This window comes from Macaca nemestrina, chromosome 5 (assembly GCF_043159975.1).
Source record: "Macaca nemestrina isolate mMacNem1 chromosome 5, mMacNem.hap1, whole genome shotgun sequence".
In the NCBI taxonomy this organism is placed as follows: domain Eukaryota; kingdom Metazoa; phylum Chordata; class Mammalia; order Primates; family Cercopithecidae; genus Macaca; species Macaca nemestrina.
Window position 1 is genome coordinate 65,350,361 of NC_092129.1, and position 24,823 is coordinate 65,375,183.

The following is a 24,823-nucleotide window of genomic DNA, read 5'->3' on the forward strand; positions in this document are numbered from 1 at the left end:
AATGTTACATATTCTGTTTATTGAGATCGTCAATTTTAGCAATAAAATTTTCAGGTAAAAGTCTTGTACTTCATTTGTTAAATTTATTACTAAGATTTTCTTGTTTTGTTTTGCTTTGCTTTGCTGTTATTGCAAATGGTGTTGTTTTTATTCCCCCACCCCGACCCCAATCTATTGTCAACATGGCAGCCAGATTCAAACAAAAATTAAATGTTGTCACTCCTTATTTCATAACCAACAAATGGCTTCTTCTGTTACTCATCATACACATCAAAACATCTTAATAACCTAAAAACTCCCGTGTTAATCTTCCTCCTCTCTTATCATTTTCCCTGTTATTTCTCTAGCAACCATGCTGACCTCCTTGTCATTTCTCCTAATGCCTCCATGCACACAGACTTGCCACTGTTACCTCCTTTGCCTGTAAAGGTCTAACCCAAATAGATACATGTCCCTTTTATCACTGTCTTCAGGTCTTTCCACAAATGTAACTGTAGCCTCTTGCTTCTGATCACGTTATATGAAATAAACCTAAGTCATCTCCTCAGTACCCACTCCCACCATCCCATTTATCTGGGTGACCTTACATTTGAGTTTGTACAGAATGTCCCAGCTTATGCCTGCTGACCTGACATCACGTCTAGTTTTCAGCTCCCTTTGTTCTAGAAACATGTCCCTATTTAGACAATAAATTACCTATCACCCTACCTTTATCCTGATTTATTTTTCTTCATGACACTTATCAACTGTCATATTATACATTTGCATGGTTTTTTATTTCTAGTTTCCCCTCTTTTAAAGGGATTGTAAATTCCATGTGGCAGTCTTTATTGGAACTGTTTTATTTCCAACATTTAGAATGTGACCCAGCACATAGTACTCAGTAAATAACTGCTGAATTAAATAATTAATAAGTCCACTAGTTGTACCACTTTGGGCAAGTCACTTCACCTTTTGAACTTCTATTTTCTTTTCCCCTTCTTTTTAAGGAGGTCCTAGATGAAATCAGATCGTAAGTCTAAACTCTAATAATTGTTTGTGAAACCTTCCTCCTTTTGAGGACAAATTTCATTTAACAGTTGCTCTGTGTAGAGGGAGAATGTTAGAGCAATGTTTTTAATAAGCTAGTGTAATCATCTAAAGCAATAAAAGACATTGTTCTAAAGTGTAATTTCATCTAAGCAGCATTGGATTGACTTAAAAATAATAGTAACAGTGACTTTATTTGCATGAAGAAATTAAGCAGAAATCCTTATTAATCATTTTCTGACTTGAATTTTCCCCCCAAGTTCTTATAAAATTAAAAATATATTTTATAGCATGAGTAAAGTTATTTAGGGAATTTAATTTACAATGACAATACCCAAATTTCCATCTCTAGCTCAGATCTATGCCCTGAACTCCAGACTCATATATCCAACTATGTTCATGAGCTCTCTGCTTGGGTTATTAACAGGCATCTCAAAACTAAAATGTTGAAATCTAAACTCATTTTCTGCCATAGCCTATGCTCTCAAAGCCTCTCATTTCAGTGGATGGCAATTGCATACTTTCAGTTGCTCAGGCCAAAATCCTTGCTGTCACCCTGACTCCTCTTTTATCTCATTTTATCTCATACCTCACATTCAATCTGTCAGCAAATCCTATTAGCTATACCTTCGAATATACCAAGAATCAGGCCAGTCCTTATTCTCCTATACTTTTACCCTAGCGCAGCCAACATTGCATTTCTCTGAATTATGACAATAGCATTTTAACTTGCTTTCTGTAGCTTCTGCCCTTCTCATCCTGAGCAGCCACCTATGTCCATTTTCAACAAATCATCCAGAAAGATCATTTTAAAGCCTAAGTCAGATCATGTCACTTCTTTGCCCCAAATTCTCTAATTGCTTTCATCTGATTCAGAATAAAGGCCATGTTCCTGATAGGGAGGTATAGGATCTGCATCCTGCTGCCTCTCCAAATTCATCTTTTACTACTTTTCCCCTTGCTCTGTTTGTTCTTCTCATGGAGACACAGAACACACCATGTATCTTCCTATCTCAAAATTTCACTTGCTACTGGCCTTGCCCAGAATGCTCTTACCTTCAGAGGTACGGGTGGCTTGCTCTCTTACACACTTCAAGTCTCTCTTCAGATGTCCCATTATCAGAGTGGCCATTCCCATACCCTTGATGCAATTATAGCAATTTCCTCCTCAGTTTTTCCATTTCCTATTTTCTCTACCCTACTTCCCTTTCCTATCCAGTATTTACCCACTTTTGACATACTATAACAACATAGTTATTATGTGTTTATTATCTTTCTCCCTGTACTAGAATGTAAGTTCACAAGGACTAGGGTTTCGTCTGTTTTAAACCCTTCCAGACCCTGGAATTGGACTTTGAACAGAGAAGATGTTCAACAAATTTGTGTTAAATCAAAGAATGGATAAGTCTGTTTATTAGATGAAGCTTTCGTTATCCAATGCTCTTGTTCCTCTTATGGTCTTTAACTTTAGTTCCATTTTTCAGACTCCTTGATAAAGCAAACTTATCTTAAGTGTGTTGCCTTTAAATTAATGCATATTTTAAAATTATGTTTTAAACTTGGGTATGAAGTTGAAAATATGCTCAAATGCAAACAGTGTAAAATGCCTAATCACATGTGAAAGCATCATTTTCTGAGTGACCAACACATGCCTCGTGTCAAGAGGGATGACAAGGTTGGATATCAATCGTTTTTAGTGTTCCCCTTTTTAGAGGGGAAAGGATTGGCAGAATCAGAGATACTATGATTCCTTTCCACTTCGTTTCCCAGGCTTCTGCCACTGCTCACTTCTTGCTGTTTTAATTTCGCAAGCAGCCCACCATGCATATGTATTTACACTACCCTCTAATTGTTCAGTTTCCTATAGTGATGCCCTACTCAAGATGTTCCTCACCAAAGTATCCCTTAATCCTGGAAGTGCTGGTGTCTATACCAGCACTAACGAGGATCTGGAATGTCATCTAGTTCATCTGACAATTCTATTTTTTTTTTCTTTTTTGAGAAAAGGCCTGGCTCTGTCACCCAGGCTGGAGTGCCATGGCACAACCATAGCTCACTGCAGCCTCCACCTCTTGGGCTCAAGTGATCCTCCTGCTTCAGCTCCCAAAGTGCTGAAATTACAGGCATGAGCCACCATACCCAGCTTACCTGACAATTTTCTCAGTAAGGAAACTAGAACTTGAAAAGATGAAATGACTCATGCAAAGCCAGTCCAGGCCTCCACTTCTCCATTCCTGTTCATCTGTCCTGTACTGTATTTCCATTCACAGCAGTTAAATATAGGAATAACATAAAAGTCCAGTAAGAGGGCAATGGCTAATTACATCCATGTGATGGCTTACTACACAGATATTAAAATTTTTATTTTGTAGAAAACAATTAAATGACCTTAGTAAATGTTAACAACAGTTTATTTAAGTGAAAAAAGTCAAATAATATAATCTAAATTTATAAAATAATTGTGTGTATAATGGGAAGCCTCTGTAACATCAAAATATTGTCAGTGATTATTTCTGGAAGTTAGGATTAGAGATTTTTTTATACCTGCCCTTATACTTTCATATTTCCAAAACCAACGCTTTTTTGTTTTTTTGAGACAGAGTCTCGCTCTGTCACCCAGGCTGGAGTGCAGTGGCGCGATCTCGGCTCACTGCAAGCTCCGCCTCCCAGGTTCACTCCATTCTCCTGCCTCAGCCTCCCTAGTAGCTGGGTCTACAGGCGCCCACCACCTCGCTTGGCTAATTTTTTGTATTTTTACTAGAGACGGGGTTTCACTGTGTTAGCCAGGATGATCTCAATCTCCTGACCTCATGATCCGCCCGCCTCGGCCTCCCAAAGTGCTGGGATTACAGGCTTGAGCCACCGCGCCCGGCCAATCAACGTTTTAATAATAATAATAATAATAATAATAAATCTAAGTTTTCTCCAACTCCATGCTCCTGATTAACTTTGTCTGCATTTTTAAACGCTAGAATATATTTTTAAATGCTATCTTTTTGTATAAATAGCATGTGTAAGATACGAGATTTAAATATGTGGAAAATTGAATAAGCTTCATAAATGTAAAGAATTACTAGCAATTAAGTTAAAAGACAGAATGGCTTCTAACAACCTTCACAAGTTATATAAGGTGAAGATTCTTTGGGGAGACTAGTATACCTTATGATAATCATGAAGCTCTATCTTTTCTTTTAATTCTCGTGTTTTAAAATTATACTTCAAATGAACTTTCTATCCTTTTAAAGTTTTTGGAATTACTTGAAATCTTTATAGATCATCTCAACACAAAATTCTGTTAGTCTCTTCTTTTCAGCTTCCGTTTATGCCAAGCTATTTTTGAATCTTTATACAGACTACCTAATGGTGTCTCATATAAGAATGATTATGTTGTCTTATGTTGTTTCATTTTTGTTTAAAATATGCATCTCAATTGTCACAATAATCAGATGAGGAATGAAGTTTACAACCATTTTTTTGTTTGTTTGTTTTGTTTTTTGAGACAGAGTCTCTCTCTGTTGCCCAGGCTGGAGTGCAGTGGCACCATCTCGGCTCACTACAAGCTCCACCTCCTGGGTTCACGCCATTCTCCTACCTCAGCCTCCCAAGTAGCGGGGACTACAGGCACCGGCCACCACACCCGGCTAATTTTTTTGTATTTTTAGTAGACACGGGGTTTCACCATGTTAGCCAGGATGGTCTCGATCTCCTGACCTCATGATCTGCCCGCCTCAGCCTCCCAAAGTGCTGGGATTACAGGCGTGAGCCACCGCGCCCTGCTACAACCATTGTTTAGATGAGTAAAACCAAGGTCAGAGAGTCTAAATAGCTTGCCTATTATCATACACCTTACAAATAATGGAGCTAAGATGAAACTCAAGTCTAAATGCCAGTAAACTCACTGCTACAATTAGAATCTACCTATATACTGCCTAAATAGAATCTTCTAAATTAACTTGGTGACATATTGCATAAGTGAGAAAATGGGGAAGTTTGTCTAGTGTTCTTTCATCTGCTCTCGTTCTCGTACTGAAACCCTCAAAACATCACCTTTCACTATCTAGAACTTCTTGCTGCCACAAGTCACCCAGGACTGCTTCATGATCCAGATCTGAAATGTCACTCCAATCCTCTCTTCATGTATCTGTCTTGTGCTTATGCCCACGTGTCTAATCTCAGCTAGAGATTTCTTTCCAGTCATAATGTGCTATATGACCCCTTTGATGTCCTTCATCAGGATTGACAGTTATTCTATAGAATTCATTGTGTCATTTTGTAAATATCAGTCCTAGTTCCTTGCAGGTTCATAACTCACAAGATTATGAGTTCTTTGGGGATAAAAACCAAATCTTAGTCATCTTTTTAGAAATACACCAGGCATAAAATTAACCTCCAGACTGAATGATGGGATAATGATGGGGAAGTGGCTCCCTGAGATGTCCAGCAATAGGAAGGATAGATTCCTGGAAGCAGAATTTCTAGGTCAAAAGATATGAATATACTGAGAAAATTGAAAGAGTCTGGCTCAATTTACACTCCCACCCACATTGTATGAAAATGTCAGAATTAATACCACACGTCTACAGCCATTTGATCTTTGACAAACCTGAGAGAAACAAGAAATGGGGAAAGGATTCCCTATTTAATAAATGGTGCTGGGAAAATTGGCTAGCCATAAGTAGAAAGCTGAAACTGGATCCTTTCCTTACTCCTTATACGAAAATTAATTCAAGATGGATTAGAGACTTAAATCTTAGACCTAATACCATAAAAATCCTAGAGGAAAACCTAGGTAGTACCATTTGGGACATAGGCATGGGCAAAGACTTCATGTCTAAAACACCAAAAGCAACGGCAGCAAAAGCCAAAATTGACAAATGGGATCTCATTAAACTAAAGAGCTTCTGCACAGCAAAAGAAACTACCATCAGAGTGAACAGGCAACCTACAGAATGGGAGAAAATTTTTGCAATCTACTCATCTGACAAAGGGCTAATATCCAGAACCTACAAAGAACTCCAACAAATTTACAAGCAAAAAACAAACAACCCCATCAAAAAGTGGGCAAAGGATATGAACAGACATTTCTCAAAAGAAGACATTCATACAGCCAACAGACACATGAAAAGATGCTCATCACCACTGGCCATCAGAGAAATGCAAATCAAAAGCACAATGAGATACCATCTCACACCAGTTAGAATGGCGATCATTAAAAAGTCAGGAAACAACAGGTGCTGGAGAGGATGTGGAGAAATAGGAACACTTTTACACTGTTGGTGGGATTGTAAACTAGTTCAACCATTATGGAAAACAGTATGGCGATTTCTCAAGGATCTAGAACTAGATGTACCATATGACCCAGCCATCCCATTACTGGGTATATACCCAAAGGATTATAAATTATGCTGCTATAAAGACACATGCACACGTATGTTTATTGCAGCACTATTCACAATAGCAAAGACTTGGAATCAACCCAAATGTCCATCAGTGACAGATTGGATTAAGAAAATGTGGCACATATACACCATGGAATACTATGCAGCCATAAAAAAGGATGAGTTTGTGTCCTTTGTAGGGACTTGGATGCAGCTGGAATCCATCATTCTTAGCAAACTATCACAAGAACAGAAAAGCAAACACCGCATGTTCTCATTCATAGGTGGGAACTGAACAATGAGATCACTCGGACTCAGGAAGGGGAACATCACACACCGGGACCTATCATGGGGAGGGGGGAGGGGGGAGGGATTGCATTGGGAGTTATACCTGATGTAAATGACGAGTTGATGGGCGCAGCACACCAACATGGCACAAGTATACATATGTAACAAACCTGCACGTTATGCACATGTACCCTACAACTTAAAGTATAATAATAATAAATAAATTAAAAATAAAATAAAATAAAATGACATAATCACTCAAAAAAAAAAAGAACATGTCAGAATTATTGCACTTTTAACAACAGTGAGTATTATCACTTAAAAAAAATCTTTACCAGTTTGAGAAAAAATTTTATTGCTATTCAGAATAAATATTTTTGGTTATTTTTTCAAAAAAAAAATAACCTCCAGATAAACTAAACCTCCAGATAAAACACAATTATATGAAAATAAAGAAAAATTAACAGCCATTACAGATGGTACAAGCACCCAAGAAGGTAAAATGCCACATGTCTTGTAGCTAATAAAAAATAGAGCAAATGAGGAAAACATGTCCCATTAGGAGGAAAGATAATTCAACTGAACCTGACCCAGAAATGATATAGATGTTAGTTAATAGATAAGAGCAAGAAATCAGTTATTATAACTATATCTCATATTTTTAGAGTGGCTACAGTCATCCAGTTTCTTAATCCTTATAATTATTTCTCAAAACCTCTCATAGGCCTGAGTTATTGTACCTGTTGGTGCATTCTCTTCCATTATTATCTTGTTGTAATTTACCACAAGTCAAAGTTTAACAGTTGCACTGCAATTCTGCACTAATGAGGAGCTCCTTATGATCTGTTGGTCAGCTCCAAAGCTGACCCATTTTACAATGTTCGCTTTAACGGTGGTTTTAATCCATTTGGTTGTGATGCCCCGGTGTAGTTTTCTCATGTTTATTCTGCTTGAAGTTTATTAAGTTTCTTTGATCTGTGGATTTATAGTTTTTATAAAATTTGGAAAATTTCAATCATTTTTTCATAGAATTTTTTCTGCATTCATTGTGACATCCCTGACCCCAGCCCTCACCATTCAGGGACTCCGACTAATCTCTATTAGACAATTTGAAGTTGTTCCGCAGTATCCAAACGCTCTATTTGTTTGTTCAACAGTCTTTTTTCTCTGTATTTCACTTTGGACAATTGCTATTGATGGTCTTCAAACTGGAGAATCTGTTTTTCTGCAATGTCTAATCTGCTGTTAGTTCCATACAGTTTATTTTCTTTTTTCTTTTTTTTCTTTGGAGATGAAGTCTTACTTTTGTCCCCCAAGCTGGAGTGCGATGGCATGATCTCAGCTCACTGCAACCTCCACCTTCTGGGTCCAGGTGATTCTCCTGCCTCAGCCTCCTGAGTAGCTGGGATTACAGGTGCATGCCACCATGCCCAGCTATTCTTTTTATTTATTTATTTATTTTATTTATTTTTTTAAGCAGAGACAGGGTTTCACCATGTTGGCTAGGCTGGTCTCGAACTCCTGACCTCAGGTGATCCACCTGCCTCAGCTTCCCAAAGTGCTGGGATTACAGGTGTGAGGCACCGCACCCGGCCACAGTGTATTTTCAATGTAGACGTTGTACTTTACATTTTTTAAAGTTCCTAAAATGAACTTAGCATATTCTTTCTTCTAGCTTCTTGAACATATGGAGTTCAGTTATAATAAATGTTTTACTGTCCTGTCTAATAATTTTCTTATTTTTTCTGAGTTACTTTCAATTAGTTGATATTTTTCTTTTAATGAGACATATTTTTCTTATTCTTTCTGCACCTGCTAATTTTTATTGGATACTAATCATTGAGAATTTTACCTTCTTGGTAAGTAAACAAGGTAAAATTCTTGTTTACTTGAATATTTTTGTATTCCTAAAAACACTCTTAAGATTTTTTTCTGTGATGCTGTTATTTGGAAATAGTTTGATACTTTCAGATCCTGCTTTTCAGGTGTGTTGGTTGAGACTAGAGGAGAGTTTCGTCTAGAATGAATTGTTCACTCTCAAGGGCAAAACTCTCTTAGTATTCTAGTCCATACCCTGTGAATTATGAGTTTTTTCCAATCAGGCAGATGGTAATAGGCACCATTCCCAACCTACTGAAGGCTCAAAGAAGGTTATGCCTTCTAAACTTTATAGGTATTTTTTCCGCCTGGCCTCAGGGAATTTCCTCACATGAAGGAACAGATAAGCAGTCATGAATACTGAGGCCTCCTCTCTGAAGATCTCTTCTCTGCGCAGTTCTGTCCTCTCCATACTCTGCTCTGTGCAACTTCTACTTTCTGGCACTCCGTTCTGTGAATGCTGGCTGCCCAGCCTCCCTGGACTTCAGCTCTGTCTCTCCCAATCAGGGTCACCATCAGGCTCTACCTAGGTTCCCCCTCTCTGTGCCACCACCTAGCAGTAAGTTGGGACAATTAAAAGGTTCAGTTTTTTTGCTTTCCATCTCCCAGGGATCACTCTCTTTCATTGTCTGACAGTCAATATCTTCATACATTTTCTTTAGTTTATTAGTTATTTTCATGCAAGAAGGTAAATTCCCTGTTACTCCATCTTGCTTGGAAGTGGAAGTCTTCCCAAATCCCGTTTTAGAATCCGCTTCCGAGAATCATCCCTATTATTAACTGTTCCAAGTTAGTTCCAAGGAAACAGACTCTGGCACTCTGAGATTTGCATGCATCAGGTTTATTAGTGAGTGTTCTCAATAACATCTGTAGGGGAAGCAGGGCTGGGGAGAAGGAGAAGTTAAATTGCAATGCAGTTGTAACAGAAGCCTTCATGGGTCATAAGGGAAGTTCTGGAGAGAGAACCACCTTTCAGACTTGCCCCATTTCTATCCCCTTTCTTACAAGAACTCGTGGGCCACAGGTAGCTATCAGTGCAAGTACGCAGCAAAGGGTGAGTGCCTCTGTCTAGAAGGGGAAACAGAACCACCCATCTGCTGCACCAATATGCAATGCGTTGTACAAAAGTAGGTTTGTTTGCATCCTGATGAAGCGTTTAGTTACAGTCAGTCATTGCTGCTGCTTGAAGCAGCTTATCAAAATGGAAATTGTTTTTCAACTAAAACTTATTTCCATATCCCCCATTTTTTAAAGAATCTCTGTTCAGAATTTGCTTTCACAGATCATTAAAACCATAAATTCAATTTTGTCCAGAATAATGGGGCTTTCTGGCAGGGCCAGTAGGTTTCATATCTGCAGGATCCAACCTCTCCTTAACAGGTGTAGAGACTGAATATTAGTGGACACAACTGAATGTCAGTTGTGATTTCTAATACCATTTTCAATGATATGAAGTAACTATGTTGTGAACTCTGTTTGAAGTAGGCGGTGTGTAGCAGAGAGTGTAGGAGCCTTCACTCTGAAACCAAAGTGCTCACCTATGCATTCTGACTCCACTCCCCCTGTGCTTTGGACTTTGGGCAAGTTGCTTTGCCTTTCTAAAGCTCATTTTCCTTCTCTATAAAATGGGCTGAGTTTTATATTTCGTAGGGTTGTGATCACTGAAGATTTCAGAGGCAGAATAATGTGGTTATAAAGAGCATGGGTCTAGAGTCAGGAGTTTGAATCATGCCTGACCACTTACTAACTTAATTTAACCACTCTTTGCCTATTTTCCTATTTATAAAAGAGAGATTATAATAGCAAAGTCCTAGGTTGTTTGTAAGGATTAAGTGAATTAATACAGAAAAATAGCTTAAAAGAGTGTCAAGCACATAGCAAGTGATCAACAAATGTGAGCTCTTATTATTAAGGGTTTAGGGGCTTCAGGAGTTTGAATGAATTTAGTGGAAGAAGAGTTTTGCTTTGAGTGACCTTACAGTCTAGTAAAGGATAAAAAACAAGGCATAAATATTAATAAAAACAAGGCAAATATTAATAAAAAAATTCATTATAGGAACTTTAAAAGATGAACAAATAAAGTTCAGTTCTGTGGGAAATAAAGGAGAAGGGTGTTAATTTCCATGGAAACGTGAAAAGAACAGAACTTGAAGTGACAGTTAAATTCAGCCTTACCCAGAACATGTAGAATGCATACTTTCTCATTTAACTGGTTAAATTCCAAGTAATTTTATAATTCACCTAATTGCAAAGATGTAGCTGAGCAGCACCATCTATATAATTCCCTATGGCTGTGGAATAAAGTGTCTGAAGATGCCTGGAGTCATGGATTTAAGAAACAGAAATGCTGCCACTCAGTCCACCCCTGCCACCTCCCACCCAGTTCCTTTCATCTAGGATTCCTATTGGTGGAGGGAGAAGTGGTTGCCAATTCTCACTTCCCTATTTAGGCAGATCCTCAAGCAGAGAGACTCCTGCCTGTTTTGTTTCTGCTGATATAGGGAAGTGGGTACCTCTGACCACTTCCCTAGGGAGCAGGCGCTACTGCTGCCTGAAGCCAAATATCTCTTCCCCGAAAAGGAAGTATAGATTAGAGAGAGACCCTACTCTGGGTAGCTTAAATAAAATATAAGCCCTGTTTCTCAGTCTTTGAAAGTTGTTAAATAGCAAGAGTTTGGAAATCCCTAAACTCAGTCCCAGGGCAATCATCTGCACGGACAGTTAGTCCAGAGAATTGGAGAGAGGACAGGCTATGGAGTGGCCAATCTTCCTCTGCCACCTACCACCTGCTCCATGTCAGGCAAGTCCCATTTCCTCTCTGCATTTCGGTTCTTTACGTGTGGAATAATAACATTAGCTGTAATTCTCTGAGTGCTTGGGATGTGTCAAGCATATGTGAGGTTTTATTCTTCCCTTTTCACAAATAAAGAAAATGGAAGTTAAATAACTTACCCATAATTACCCAACAAGAGTCAGGATTTAAATTCAAGTTTATCTCTAAAGGAGCTAGCACTCTTCCCTAAACCTTGCATGTAGTAGGTACTCAATAAATCACAGCTATTATTATTATTATTCCAAAGTGACATTGACCACAGTTATAAGACCACAGATATAAGAAAAATAAAAACAGCAGTAGGACCAATTGTCCTTTCTGCACTGGCACAATAAACATCATGTTAGGCTTTGTAGCTAGAACTATCATACAGAGGAACAGATTTGCTCTTATAATTATAGCCTGACCAGAATCTTAGCTCCAGAAAGAAGAGAAATTCCATTTATGCATGCTGCACTCTTAATAAAATAAAGGCGAAAGAACAGTGGAGTAGGAATTAGTAGGCAACTTATACTCATCACATTTTTTATGATGATCTTATTCCATTCTGATGACAACCCCCTTACTTTATCCTAATTTAATAGATGTTTAAAAAGTAAGCTCTGAGTGGAGTAGTGATACGTTTGGCTTAAAATAGCAATCCTGACTTTAATGTGTTTAGTCCAAATTCCATCAATAAAAAACCCAGCAACTTTTGGCAAGACATTTTGCTTCTCTTGGCCTGGAGTTATTTGTCCATAAGGCTTATATTCCCTAATTGTGTTGGCTTCTAGCAGCCATTAACAATGACTGCAGGGATAGCCCTTGTTCAAGATGAAACTCACCTGTCTGTGGGGTTGGCTGCTTAAAGTTGTGCTGTTTTCAGCCAAGAGTCTTTGTATATGCTTCTAACTATAAATTTGATTACTGTGATGAAATTTGGTAGTAAATAATTCTTCTCACTATTTATTCCTCTACTTTCACTCAAGAGAGTTCTCTGGAAGTTTGAATTATGGTATAAACAAAGTGGAACCTTTACGATGTGTTCATTGTCTTTAAGTGTATAGGAGATGTTTGCGGGGCAGTCTTGTAGTCATAACATTAACACTGCTGACTTTGAATTTATTTATTTTAGATATAGAAATACAAAGAAGCTGCTGTCTGTCATCTAGGTAACCCCCAATAGTAATCCAGCAGTAATAAGATTGGGATAGTCTGACAAACTGTAGGCTATGCTGAGTGGAGAGCGCCGGGCATTCATTTGTCAGAGAAGTTGAAAGGTTGTCTTTGCAGGAAGCTGCCTCTTGCCTGTACAAGTGGAACTGTGGGCATGTGCCCAGTCCCATGAGTGGAGGGGATTTCTTTTATTTAAATATACTTAACTATTTGTAGGCTCATGAAAGACACCAACCAGTAGTAGGGGTTCTAAGCCTAAGGGCTGTGTGTCAGATCTCTCTGAAGTGAGGTTATATTGAACCAACACAATATTTTGTTTTGTTTTGATGAATTTGCAAGCTCTTGCAGTCTAAGCACGTCTTAGTTAAGCATAGTATCCACTACTCTGTATTTAGCTAGTCAACTTCATTCATTTACATTGTCTGCTGCTCCTTGAATACAGGTGGTCTGTCATCTCTGAAAGAGTGGCTCCTATTTGCTGGGCTTTCATAGTGTGCTATGCACTTTACATCTTATCCTCAAAACAGAACTGTGAGTTAGGTATTAGCATCTCCTATTTATGAGTAAACTGAGGCTTAAAGGGAAAAACTAGCCCAAGGCAAGATAACTAATAAATACCACCATTGATGACTGAGCCTTAAGCCGGTGCCCTAATAAGTCTCATTTTACTTGGTTCTGTCTGTGTCATCTGGCCCCTGGACTTTTTCTAGGAAAGTCTATAAAGGACCACTTGAGCCCATGACTTGGGCTCACTCTTTCATTTGAACAACAAGACACCTTATTGGTTTTATTACAGATGTCATCATCACCTAGCCTTCAGCGGCTCAAGGTGTCATTTTTTCTGCCTTCCTTATACCCACTGTGTTAATTTCTGGACCCCAGGTTTTCGAGCCATTGACAAATTCAGCGTGTCTATAACGCCTCCTTAGTGATTACTGAAGGAACTTGTTATGTTAGCCAAGAGAATACCTGGGGTGGTACTAGGATAATATCCACCTTCAAACAGCTGAATATTCAAGAGTCGACAAATGTCTATGGTTCCTAAGGGCAAAGCCAGGCAGAGTGGGTCCTGCAGAAAAGAACGCCAATTAATCAGGGCTGCGCAGTAATCCTAATGTCAAACCCACGCCCCAGAACCTCGATTTCTCTCCAGACACCAACTCCAAGATCCTCCACGGGGATGTGGGATTTGAGTTTAGGCGCTTGCGTCTCACTGCAGCCAGAAGCCCCAGAGCCCGCCCCCAGGGACCCGCCCCGGCTCTCAGGGACGCTAGACGCCGGACGCCGTCTCCTGGCAACGCAGACGCTCAACCTGAGCGCGCCCGCAGGCTCTTTGCTCAGAGCTCAGCCCTGCATAGATCGGCTTCTGCCATGGCCTCCAAACAAACCAAAAAGAAAGAGGTGCATCGTATCAACTCGGCGCACGGATCGGATAAATCGAAAGAGTAAGGGACCTCTGCCTGCCCTTCCATCCCTTGGCCTAATCCCTCGGCATCACCACTAGTTCTGGGGCTGCCTCCCTGTAGCAAACTCTGCCAGGGCAGAAGTTTAGTGGCCTCCTCGCAGCTTGTCTTCTCTAGTAAACCAGATCCAGGAGGTGCTTGCTCTCATACTTCTCTCTTACCTGTCTTGACTCACTTCCTTTCCCAGAGCCCCTGATTTTCTTGCTTTGGGTGCTCGGCTCCCATGGGTGAATCTCCCACCCCTCCTCTCCTTCATAGCCCTCTCAGACAGTTAGAAGGGCCATAGCTTTCCTAAGAAAGAGGCATATCTCAAAGACTTCTGGTTAAAGCCACATCTGCATGGCCCCAGAAATACAGACAGAGAAGGACAGACAGACATGGACACATTTCACCTTAATGGTGATTTGCTAGTATGCTTCTGCCCGGTCCAACGACTCCGACCTTTAATCAGATATAATCAGACATAAAGTGGCTTCAAAACCTTCAAACAGCATAAATGTATAGTTCATGTTACTCTAACGTTTACTCTGAGAAAGTAGAAGTAGACCCTCGATCAGGGAATCTTTATGGTGCCTTTGTCCTGGGCTGGTGTTAGGTGGTGTGTCTTAGGCTGTACTTCCCCACGATTATTATTTTCTTTGGTCGGTTTCCCTAGAGATATCCAGTTATCAGCAGCACAGGACTGGGGCTATTGTTTAAACTTAACGCCATTTCTAACGTTCATTCCCACTGTGAGAATCCCAGCTGCCAGCCCTGCTTCAGTGGGATCATTCATGTTCTTCACGCTCTGCCTGATGGGAAGGGCGATGCAATCAATCATTTCAAATTGAAGTTTTACATCTTTGATGCCTGTTTCTCCATTTCCTTCCACATTGCACTGATCCCTAGGATTCACTGATCCCTAGGATTTAAACTCTTTCTCTTTGTGAATTCTTCTCCCAGACTCATTCCCATGTCTGTGAATATCTAGTCCCTTAGTTCTAACCTCTCTCATAAGCAGGTTTCCAATTACCTGGCAGATAATCCACTCCTTTTACTAGCTTAAATTTTAGAAATAATATATATAAGTAATATTACATATACAATTTTATGTAGATATTACATATCTAATAGGATTGCTCTACTTCTGTGTACCAAAGTCAGGTCTTTTCAGCATTGTCTAAGGGTTTCCATTCCTCTAGATCCAAGGCCAAGGAGCCCCGTCAGAATCAGGCCTCTAATTACTTCTCTAACGTTATGTTCCACTAGCTTCCTCTCCACTCCCTGAGTCATCTCAGGATTGTTCCCACCGCAGGCCTTTACACTTGCTGTTTCCCATATTGGAAAGCTTTTCTGCTCAAATATCTATATGATTTTCTCTCTCCCTTCCTTCAGGAGTGTACCTAAATATCATTTTCTCCCGTTAGCTTCTTTGGCCACTTGATTTAAAATTACAACCTCTACTTCTCTGCCAAAACAAAACAAAACAAAACAAAGCTCCCTGACTTCCTTCACTGCTTTGTTTATTTTCACTGACTTTTTTTTGCTCATTTAACATGCTATATATTTCACTTTTTAAAAACTACATTTTTTTTACATTTGTCTTCCCAATAGGAAAGGCAGGGATTTTTCCTTTTCTATTTTATATACTGTTGAATTCTTAGTACTTAGAGTAGTTCCAAGGTCATACATAGTAGCTCTCAAAAGTGTTTAGTGAATGAATGAGTGACTCTCTTAACTAGGAGACATTAAAGGATTGCAAAAGAATTTTGAATACACCCCCCACCATACACACACACAAATAACTAAGTCACTGATGTTATAAGTAATGCACATTGAAGGCTCACAACTCTTTAGGAGCTTCGGGAAAATCTTGGACTTTAATGAGTTTATATCCTGAAAGAGATGTGACTGTTAACTCCCATAAAGAAACTTATCAAACCAGACACCATAAAACATATTACTTGCCCTGATCCTGTGATGGTTGTATTACACAATAGAAACTAGATCCCCACTGGTAAGATGCAAACTCTCTTCTTACTAAGAATTCTTATTTCTTTTTGAGATAGTAATAAATGTCTAATATGTTTTTTCTAGAAAATATGTGAATTATGTCAATAAAAATGTATGCATATATTTATGAAAATAGAAGAGGAAGGGCAAAGAGTTATTTTTTAAAAGCTAAGATTTGTTAGAAACTATCTATTGAGCATCAAACACTAAATCATTAGATTTTTCTGTAGCATTAAATGATAGGATGTTAAGTTCATTATAAATCAAGTCTATCTTCTAAGTTTAACTGAAGAACTAATCACAGAACCAAAGCTCACCCCTAGATGTAGGACAGACAAAGTGTCACTTAGTATGAGGCACAGAGATCAAAGTCTAGCAAGGCCCTTTATTTAAAATACACTGGGAGATTTAGAGTAAGGTTTTATGTCATTTTACCACACCTTGTGTTTACACATCCAATAAATGCGACCGACTCTAACATGGTACTGGATACAGAAATAAAAGAAAGTCTTCAGAACCTTGAAAATGGCTATGCAATAGAATCTTATTCTCCTAGAGATGCCATCTCTGGCATCTCTCTTTTGCCCTAAAATTATGTGTCAGACTGGGAATAAATGTCATGTTTGGCTTTTGCCTCATATGGCAACTAGCACACAAAAAAAGTCACCATGTGTTTATTAAATGAGCTAATAGTTATGTTATCCGCCTTGGTTTTCATTCCTTCTGAATTTGATTGAAGCCCAATTTTCCTTCTCTTTCCTTTTTGATCTGCCATTGGCAAAGTTCAAAAACTGAGATGTTACAACTGATTACAGTAGAATCATCTATGTTCACATTAATAAGTAAATATAACTTTGAATCACCAAGAAAAACTATTCCAGGTAACTAAGCTGTAAGGTTTTTACATTAAACAATTTCTATTTTATCTATTTCCTAGTTCTCTGTATCAGCCAGTATGAAATCACTATTCTAGGGTGATTCACTCTGGCATCAGTTTTTTGACATTGGACAAGTCATTTTCTATTCTGACATTTAGTTTTCTCTTCTTTAAAGGGGGAGCCCTTTAATTAAAGTTACTCTTACCCCAACATGTCCTGTTCTCCCTTCCCTGCTTTATATTTTCCTCCAGTTCTAAGTTTCCATGATTTTATCAGATATATTTTTTAACTTCACTGGACCCATAATTAGTGAGGGGATTTTGTTACAGTAAAATGTTTAAAACCACGGTTTAATTAATTGTCCTGTTAATCATCTTTTAACATAACAATTTTTAACATAATATAACTTTAACATAACATCACAACTGTCACAGATTTTAACTCTCGTTATCAGTATCTTAGTTTGAGCTACTGTAACAGAATACCATAGACTGGGTAGCTTAAATAACAAACATTTGTTTCCCACAGTTCTGGAGGCTAGAAGTCAACAAGCAGGGTGCCAGCATGGTCAGGTTCGGGGAAGGCTCTCTACTTCAGGGATCCCCACGCACTGGGGCTGTGGATCAGTACCAGTCTGGTCCATGGCCTGTAAGGACCTGGGCTGCGCAGCAGGAGGTGACAGGCAGGGGAGTCAACATTTCCACATTTCCACCTGAGCTCTCCCTCCTGTCAGATTAGCAGTGGCATTAAATTCTCATAGGAGTGCAAATCCTATCGTAAACTGTGCATACAAGGGATCTAGGTTGTATGATCTTTACAAGAATCTAATGCATCCCCCTCTCCATCCGTGGAAAAAATTGTCTTCCATGAAACTGATCCCTGTGTGCCAAAAAGTTTGAGGACGGCTGCTCTACTTAACTCACAGATATCCATGTTTTTGTATCCTCACATGCTAGAGAGAGAAGGCTGGTTAGTTCTGTTACTTTTCTTATAGGACAATAATCGCATCATGAGGTCCCACCCTCATAACCTAATTACCTTCCAAAGACCCCACGTCCTAAAACTATTCCATTGAGAATTAACATTTTAAGATGTGTATATTGGGAGGGGAGTCACTGATATGCAGTCTGTAATATAAACTAATAACAATTAGCAATTATAAACACATTTAAATTAATTGATCAGTCTAATTGATTTGAAAACTAATAGATGCTACAGAGATTCATTCACCAATTAGATGCCACTGGATTGATTTGTAGTGATATCAAGACAAAAATTTGATCTTCTTGGAAGTACTAAATATAATTTGTGTATATCAAAGACAACACAACAGAAACAAAAGAAGTCATGCAATTTAAGTATTGACAGTATTAATGTATAAACTTTATACACTAAAATTAAGGTTCCCATTGGAACCTTAATGGGAAGTTTGAGATAGGGACACAATTTGATGTTTATAGCCATAAAATTTTTTTCACTTCCAAAAGGACATTCAAACCAAGATTGAAAAACAGGTCATCTGTTAAACTAACAAGAACCATATAGCCTTGTAGATTTGTACTTATAAAATAATATTAAGCCTCTTTCAAAAACAGAATGAAATATATTTCATAATTTTCAAGTTAATCTAACTTATGACTAAAACGAACATCTAAATTTTATAGAATTTTCAAAAATGATCAACATGTCTCTCTATAGGAAATTTGAAAAGGATACTATTACAAAAGCCGAATTCAAGATTTAATACAATGAAAACCAACATAAAATAGAGGAATAAATATCTTGCTGTGTATTAGATTAAGTGAATTCTTTCTTGGTTGTCTGAGGCCCAAGAGAGAGATAATCTAATGAAACTATGCAACAGAGGTTGGTACCTAATAAGTTCCTCTACCTGCAGCGTTCAGAAAAGAAACCTCCCCTAAGTCAGCAGGACACATTAGGGAGGTGCTCTCTGTAACCTGAGGTCCAGTTCGCATAGCTCACACCAGAAGGCAGAGGAGGTGAAACTGTCAACAACCCAGCGGTCACCTGAGTCTTGTGATTTCCCCAGGTGACCTGTGTGGAACTCAACAACTATAGTCAATTAACAAATTTAAAAGGTCGGTTAGAGTGAGCATCCCTCAAAGTTCTACAATATGGCCAAGGACTTTGTACATTGTTCTTTTTTTGGTAGCCATTCCAAATATCATGAGATGCATTGTTACAGGAAGTCCCTTGTCCTCCTAAAAGCCACCTCACTTCTCTCTAATGAGAATGGCCCAGTCCTCTCCCAAGTCCACAAAGGGGAGGTGATAGCATTGCTTTTGTGTAAATAATATACTGCAACATTTTAAAAATCTTCACCTTAATACTTTTGTATTTTGTTTTATTTTGAATGATCAGCCTTTTTGCACCCCCTTTTTTGTCCCGCAATTTGAGATGTATGAAGGCTTTTGCTCTCCCTGGGAGCGGGTGGAGGCAGCCGGGGCTTACCTGTACATTGACTTTAGACCAGTTGAATAAAAGTGCACCTTAAAAATGAAAAAAAAAAAAATCAACTTCAGTGACAGAAACTTTCCCAGAGGATAGCTTATTCTTTATGTCTATTTCCCAATTGTTTATTGAGCATTGCCCATGCCTAAGGCACTGGTAGGCCCTAGGTAATAAGGAATTCTGAAACATGATGCTTTCTGTCAAGGGATTTATACTCTGGGGCCAGGGAAGGGAGGATTCATATAGAAGTAACCAGGAGATACAGAGTAATGGCACATTTGACAGGAGAAACTTGTTGGAAGTCATAGAAGGAATCATGCATTGGTGTGGGGGTAAAGTAGAGAAATCATGAGACTCCTAAAATGAGTTAGAGAAGAGGAAGAACACTTCCAACTGGGGCTGGTTTTTCATTGCCTCTGTCTAATAGCCACTCTTGCATTTCAAAAGGCACAGGTTAGTGGGGTGGTTAGTGCAGGCAACAGGAAAGTGGGGCACAGGTCATCCAAGTTGAATCATAAAGCATCTAAGATGAGTATCCAGCAGAATGACAGGGATAGATTAAATAATTCAAACTATATATAGTGGGGAAATACACATGGTTTCAAACGTCAAAATGGTGATTTATGATGTACAATTTGACAATTACATAGAATTTATGCTGGATTAGAAATCACTATAAGAAATAGTGATGGTCTGAGATAATGGGGGAATGCGTGATTCTTGATCCTCCTGACGATAGTGAGGAACATATTAAATGGGATATGAGTGTGCACCGTGCACAGCAGATCTGTTAGATGATTGTGGTTAAAGACTATACAAGCCAAGTTTCTGGTCTCCAGTTGCAGTTTTAATATATGATGGTGATGTCCAGGCCAGGATGCCATTCTGTCTGAAAAAGAAAATAAAAAATATTTAAATAAAATTCAGTGACAGATTTCTGAATGCCTTGCCTTACTTACTTTGCATTCTCTCTAGGGCCTGAATATATATTTTATATTATATATTTCATAAATGCATGTGTAACTTAATTGAGTTGAACAGCAAACTCAGTGCAGGAGCTAAACCATAAACCCCCTGACTCAGAACCAGACAGAAACTGGGAGAGCCCAGAGGGTAAAGGCCCTGTCATAGTCATCTGCAGCACCCGGGACAACACTTGGCACAGATTTGGACATTTTACAAATGTCAGTTGTATGTTTTTAAGTGTAAAAAACACAGCAAAATTCCATGTTTAATGAGGATACCCCTTTATTTTTAATAGGGCCTTTAGTTCTCCCTTTGAAATAGTCTCAATCTGAGCATTTGTTTAGTAATTTGGCACAATTTAAGAATTATCTCTGGTAATGAAATCTTTTCTTAATCATCCAATTGGTAGTTTTGAGGGAGAAACAATTCTGTTTACTCTGTAGAATTATTATAGAGGTCGAATTAGACTGAAAAGACATAAATTAACAAACTAATGGAATCAGTACTTTGTTGTTACCTAAAAACATAATCAATTTTATTCTTTGAAACTAATAACACTGCTGCTAATACTTTTAGATTAGTGGTCCCCAACGTTTTTGGCATCAGGGAGCAGGATCGGTTTTGTGGAAGACGATTTTCCACCAATGAGGGTGGGCAGGGGGAATGCAGTATTTCTCATAAAGAGTGCACAACCTAATAGCTTCTCATATGAGTGCACAGCCTAGATCCCTCACACGCGCAGTTCACAATAGGGTTCGTGCTCCTATGAGAATGTAATGTGTTCACTGATCTGACAGGAGGCAGAGCTCAGGCGGTAGTGCATGCTCACCCACTGCTCACTTCCTGCTGTATAGCCCAGTTCCTAACAGTCCATGGACCTGTACTGGTACTGCAGTGACCTAGGGGTTGGGGAACCCTGTTCTAGATGAGCAAAATAATAGTAACTTAATCAAAAGTGGCTATGTAAAGATTTTAATTGACTTTAATATTACTTTGACACTTCTAGGTCACAAATTAGGTATATCTCCTAATGCTATCCCTCCCCGCTCCCCTCTCCCCACAACAGGACCCAGTGTGTGATGTTCCCCTTCCTATGTCCAAGTGATCTCATTGTTCAATTCCCACCTATGAGTGAGAACATGCAGTATTTGGTTTTCTGTTCTTGCGATAGTTTGCTGAGAATGATGGTTTCCAGCTGTATCCATGTCCCTACAAAGGACACGAACTCATCATTTTTTATGGCTGCATAGTATTCCATAGGGTATATGTGCCACATTTTCTTAATGCAGTCTGTCACTGATGGACATTTGGGTTGATTCCAAGTCTTTGCTATTGTGAATAGTGCCACAATAAACATACGTGTGCATGTGTCTTTATAGCAGCATGACTTATAATCCTTTGGGTATATCCCCAGTAATGGGATGGCTGGATCGAATGGTATTTCTAGTTCTAGATCCTTGAGGAATCGCCACACTGTTTTCCACAATGGTTGAACTAGTTTACAGTCCCACCAACAGTGTAAAAGTGTTCCTGTTTCTCCACATCCTCTCCAGCACCTGTTGTTTCCTGATTTTTTAATGATTGCCATTCTAACTGGTGTGAGATGGTATCTCATTATGGTTTTGATTTGCATTTCTCTGATGGCAAGTGATGATGAGCATTTTTTCATGTGTCTGTTGGCTGCATAAATGTCTCCTTTTGAGAAGTGTCTGTTCATATCCTTTGCCCACTTTTTGATGGGGTTGTTTGTTGTTTTTTCTTGTAAATTTGATTGAGTTCTTTATAGGTTCTGGATATTAGCCCTTTGTCAGATGAGTAGATTGCAAAAATTGTCTCCCATTCTGTAGGTTGCCTGTTCACTTTGATGGTATTTTCTTTTGCTGTGCAGAAGCTCTTTGGTTTAATTAGATCCCATTTGTCAATTTTGGCTTCTGTTGCCATTGCTTTTGGTGTTTTAGACATGAAGTCCTTGCCCATGCCTATGTCCTGAATGGTATTACCTAGGTTTTCTTCTAGGGTTTTTGTGGCTTTAGGTCTAACATTTAAATCTCTAATCCATCTTGAATTAATTTTCATATAAGGAGTAAGGAAAGGATCCAGTTTCAGCTTTCTACTTATGGCTAGCCAATTTTCCCAGCACCATTTATTAAATAGAGAATCCTTTCCCCATTTCTTGTTTTTGTCCACAAATTATTTAAATCAAGGAATTTGTATAATATGAAAGATTGGATAGAAACATTACTAATCTTTCTTATTTTCAACCTTGATAATGAATATATGTATATGTTGTCATGCCATGGTACACAAGTGGCCAACAAGGTGCTTTGAAATTTTATTTTAACATTCCTTCCCAGGGTAGCTACAAGCTAATTAAGTACAGGTTTTAAGGCTATAGCTATGTTAATTTGTATGGCTGAATTAGCATATAGTACATTTTTAAAGTAAATAAGCATGTATTTGTTTTTTCTTTTCTTATTTTTTGGGGTCTCTTTTTTAGTTGTTGGTGGTGTCAAAATGAAGGCCATAATCCAAATATTTTGTAATTATTTTTTTCCAGCTTTCTGACCTGGTGATATTAATTAATTAATATATTAAACATCAGAATTTAATATATTACTTCAGTTAGATTCTCAGAAGATTAATATGCCCATTTTACCTCTGTTTCCTCACCTCACCGTCTCCAGTTCAGCATACTTTCGGACCGATCTGCCCACACTTGCTTGCTTTCCAGAGATTCTCAGAGGCCAGAGTCAACCCAAAGCTATTGCTCAGCTTCTCATCAAAGTTTCTGCAGCATTTATTTCTGAGTGGTACTATTTAGAAATTACTATTTGTGTGTGTGTGTGTGTGTGTGTGTGTGTGTGTGTGTATAGCCATATTCAGGGTAGCTATCTACTAAATCCAAGGGGATGATATGTATCCAGGTGAATTATTAAATTAATAAAAAAGCTACAGGTTATTAAAACTTTATGGATAGGCTGGGCGCAGTGGCTCACACCTGTAATCCCAGCACTTTGGGGGGCTGAGCCAGGCGGATCACGAGGTTAAGAGATTGAGACCATCCTGCCCAACATGGTGAAACCCCGTCTCTACTTCTCTACTAAAAATACAAAAATTAGCTGGGCTTGGTGGCACACGCCTGTAGTCCCAGCTACTTGGGAGGGTGAGTCAGGAGAATCGCTTGAATCAGGGAGGCAAAGTCTGCAGTAAGTGGAAATTGTGCCATTACACTCCAGCCTGGTGACAGAGCAAGACTCTGTCTCAAAACAAAACAAAACAGAACAAACAAAAAACCTTATGGACATAAAGGCAAAGGGACAGAAAGTAGGAAGAACTGAGAACTATTTTCCTTACTTCTGTCCCAGGTATGAACCAGAAATACCTGGGAAAAAACCGAGTTTAATCAGGTTAGGTTAAGGTCAAGGGTGAAGGCTGTCCTGTGCAAATTGCCAATGGGGCCCTTTCAGCATACTGAAAAATGCAAATTAATTAATTAGAAATTTGTATCAAAGCCTCATCTTTGTTCTACCTTGAGTCAGGATCTAAGATCAATTTGAAACTACTTTGTACCACAAAGAGGTTATGAGCAAAATGGTTGGCAGTTCCTTTTTTTTTTTTTTTTTTTTTTTTGCTTATTTACTTTTCCCTTTCAAATTTAGTTTCAATGATACATGTGCAGGTTTCTTATATGGGTAAATTGCATGTTGCTGGAGTTTGGTTTACAAATTATTTCACCAACCAGGTCCTCAGTACAGCATCAGATAGGTAGTTTTTCCATCCTCCTCATCCTCCAACCTCCACCCTCAAGTAGGCCCTGGTATCTATTGTTCCCTTATTTGTGTTCTATGTGCTCAGTGTTTAGCTACTATTTATAAGTGAGAACATGTAGTATTTGGTTTTCTGTTCCTGTATTAATTCGCTTAGGATAATGGCATCCATTTCCATCCAGGTTGTGGCAAAGGACATAGTTTCATTTTTTATGACTGCATAGTATTCCATGGTGTATATGTACTACATTTCCTTTATCCATCCCACCGTTGATGGGCACCTTGGTTGATTCTATGCCTTTGCTGTTGTGAATAGTGCTACAATGAATATACACATGCATGTGTCTTTATGGTAGAATGACTTATATTCCCTTGGGTATATACCCACGAAAGGGATTTCTGGGTCAAATGATGGTCCTGTTTTAAATTCTTTGAGAAATCTCCAAATTGCTTTCTTGGAAATGGCTGAACAAATTTGCATACCCTCCACCAATATACAAGTATCCTCTTTTCCCTAAACTTCACCTGCATCTGTTATTTTTTGACTTTTTGTAATATTCATTCTTAATGGTGTGAGATGATTGATTGGTATTTCTCTGATGATTAGTGATGTTGAGCATTTTTTCCTTTGCTTGTTGGCTGTCTGTTTATGTCCTTTATCCATTTTAAGTAGGGTTGTATGTTTTTTGCTTGTTGATTTAAGTTCCTTATAGATTCTAGATAT

General features: G+C 38.6%; 1 protein-coding gene across 4 annotated transcripts in view; it reads left to right on the forward strand.

The window, feature by feature from the left end:
- The first annotated feature begins 13,853 nt into the window (after window positions 1-13,853).
- The window catches only part of LOC105488986 (androglobin), a 234,652-nt gene continuing 223,682 nt past the window's right edge, over window positions 13,854-24,823 (forward strand). For all 4 annotated transcript variants that reach the window (XM_011753533.3, XM_011753534.3, XM_011753535.3 and 1 more), the window contains exon 1: window positions 13,854-14,006. In XM_011753533.3, coding sequence (XP_011751835.2) covers window positions 13,933-14,006 — 74 coding nt within the window. In that variant the 5' untranslated portion in view covers window positions 13,854-13,932. The remainder of the gene's footprint in view (window positions 14,007-24,823) is intronic.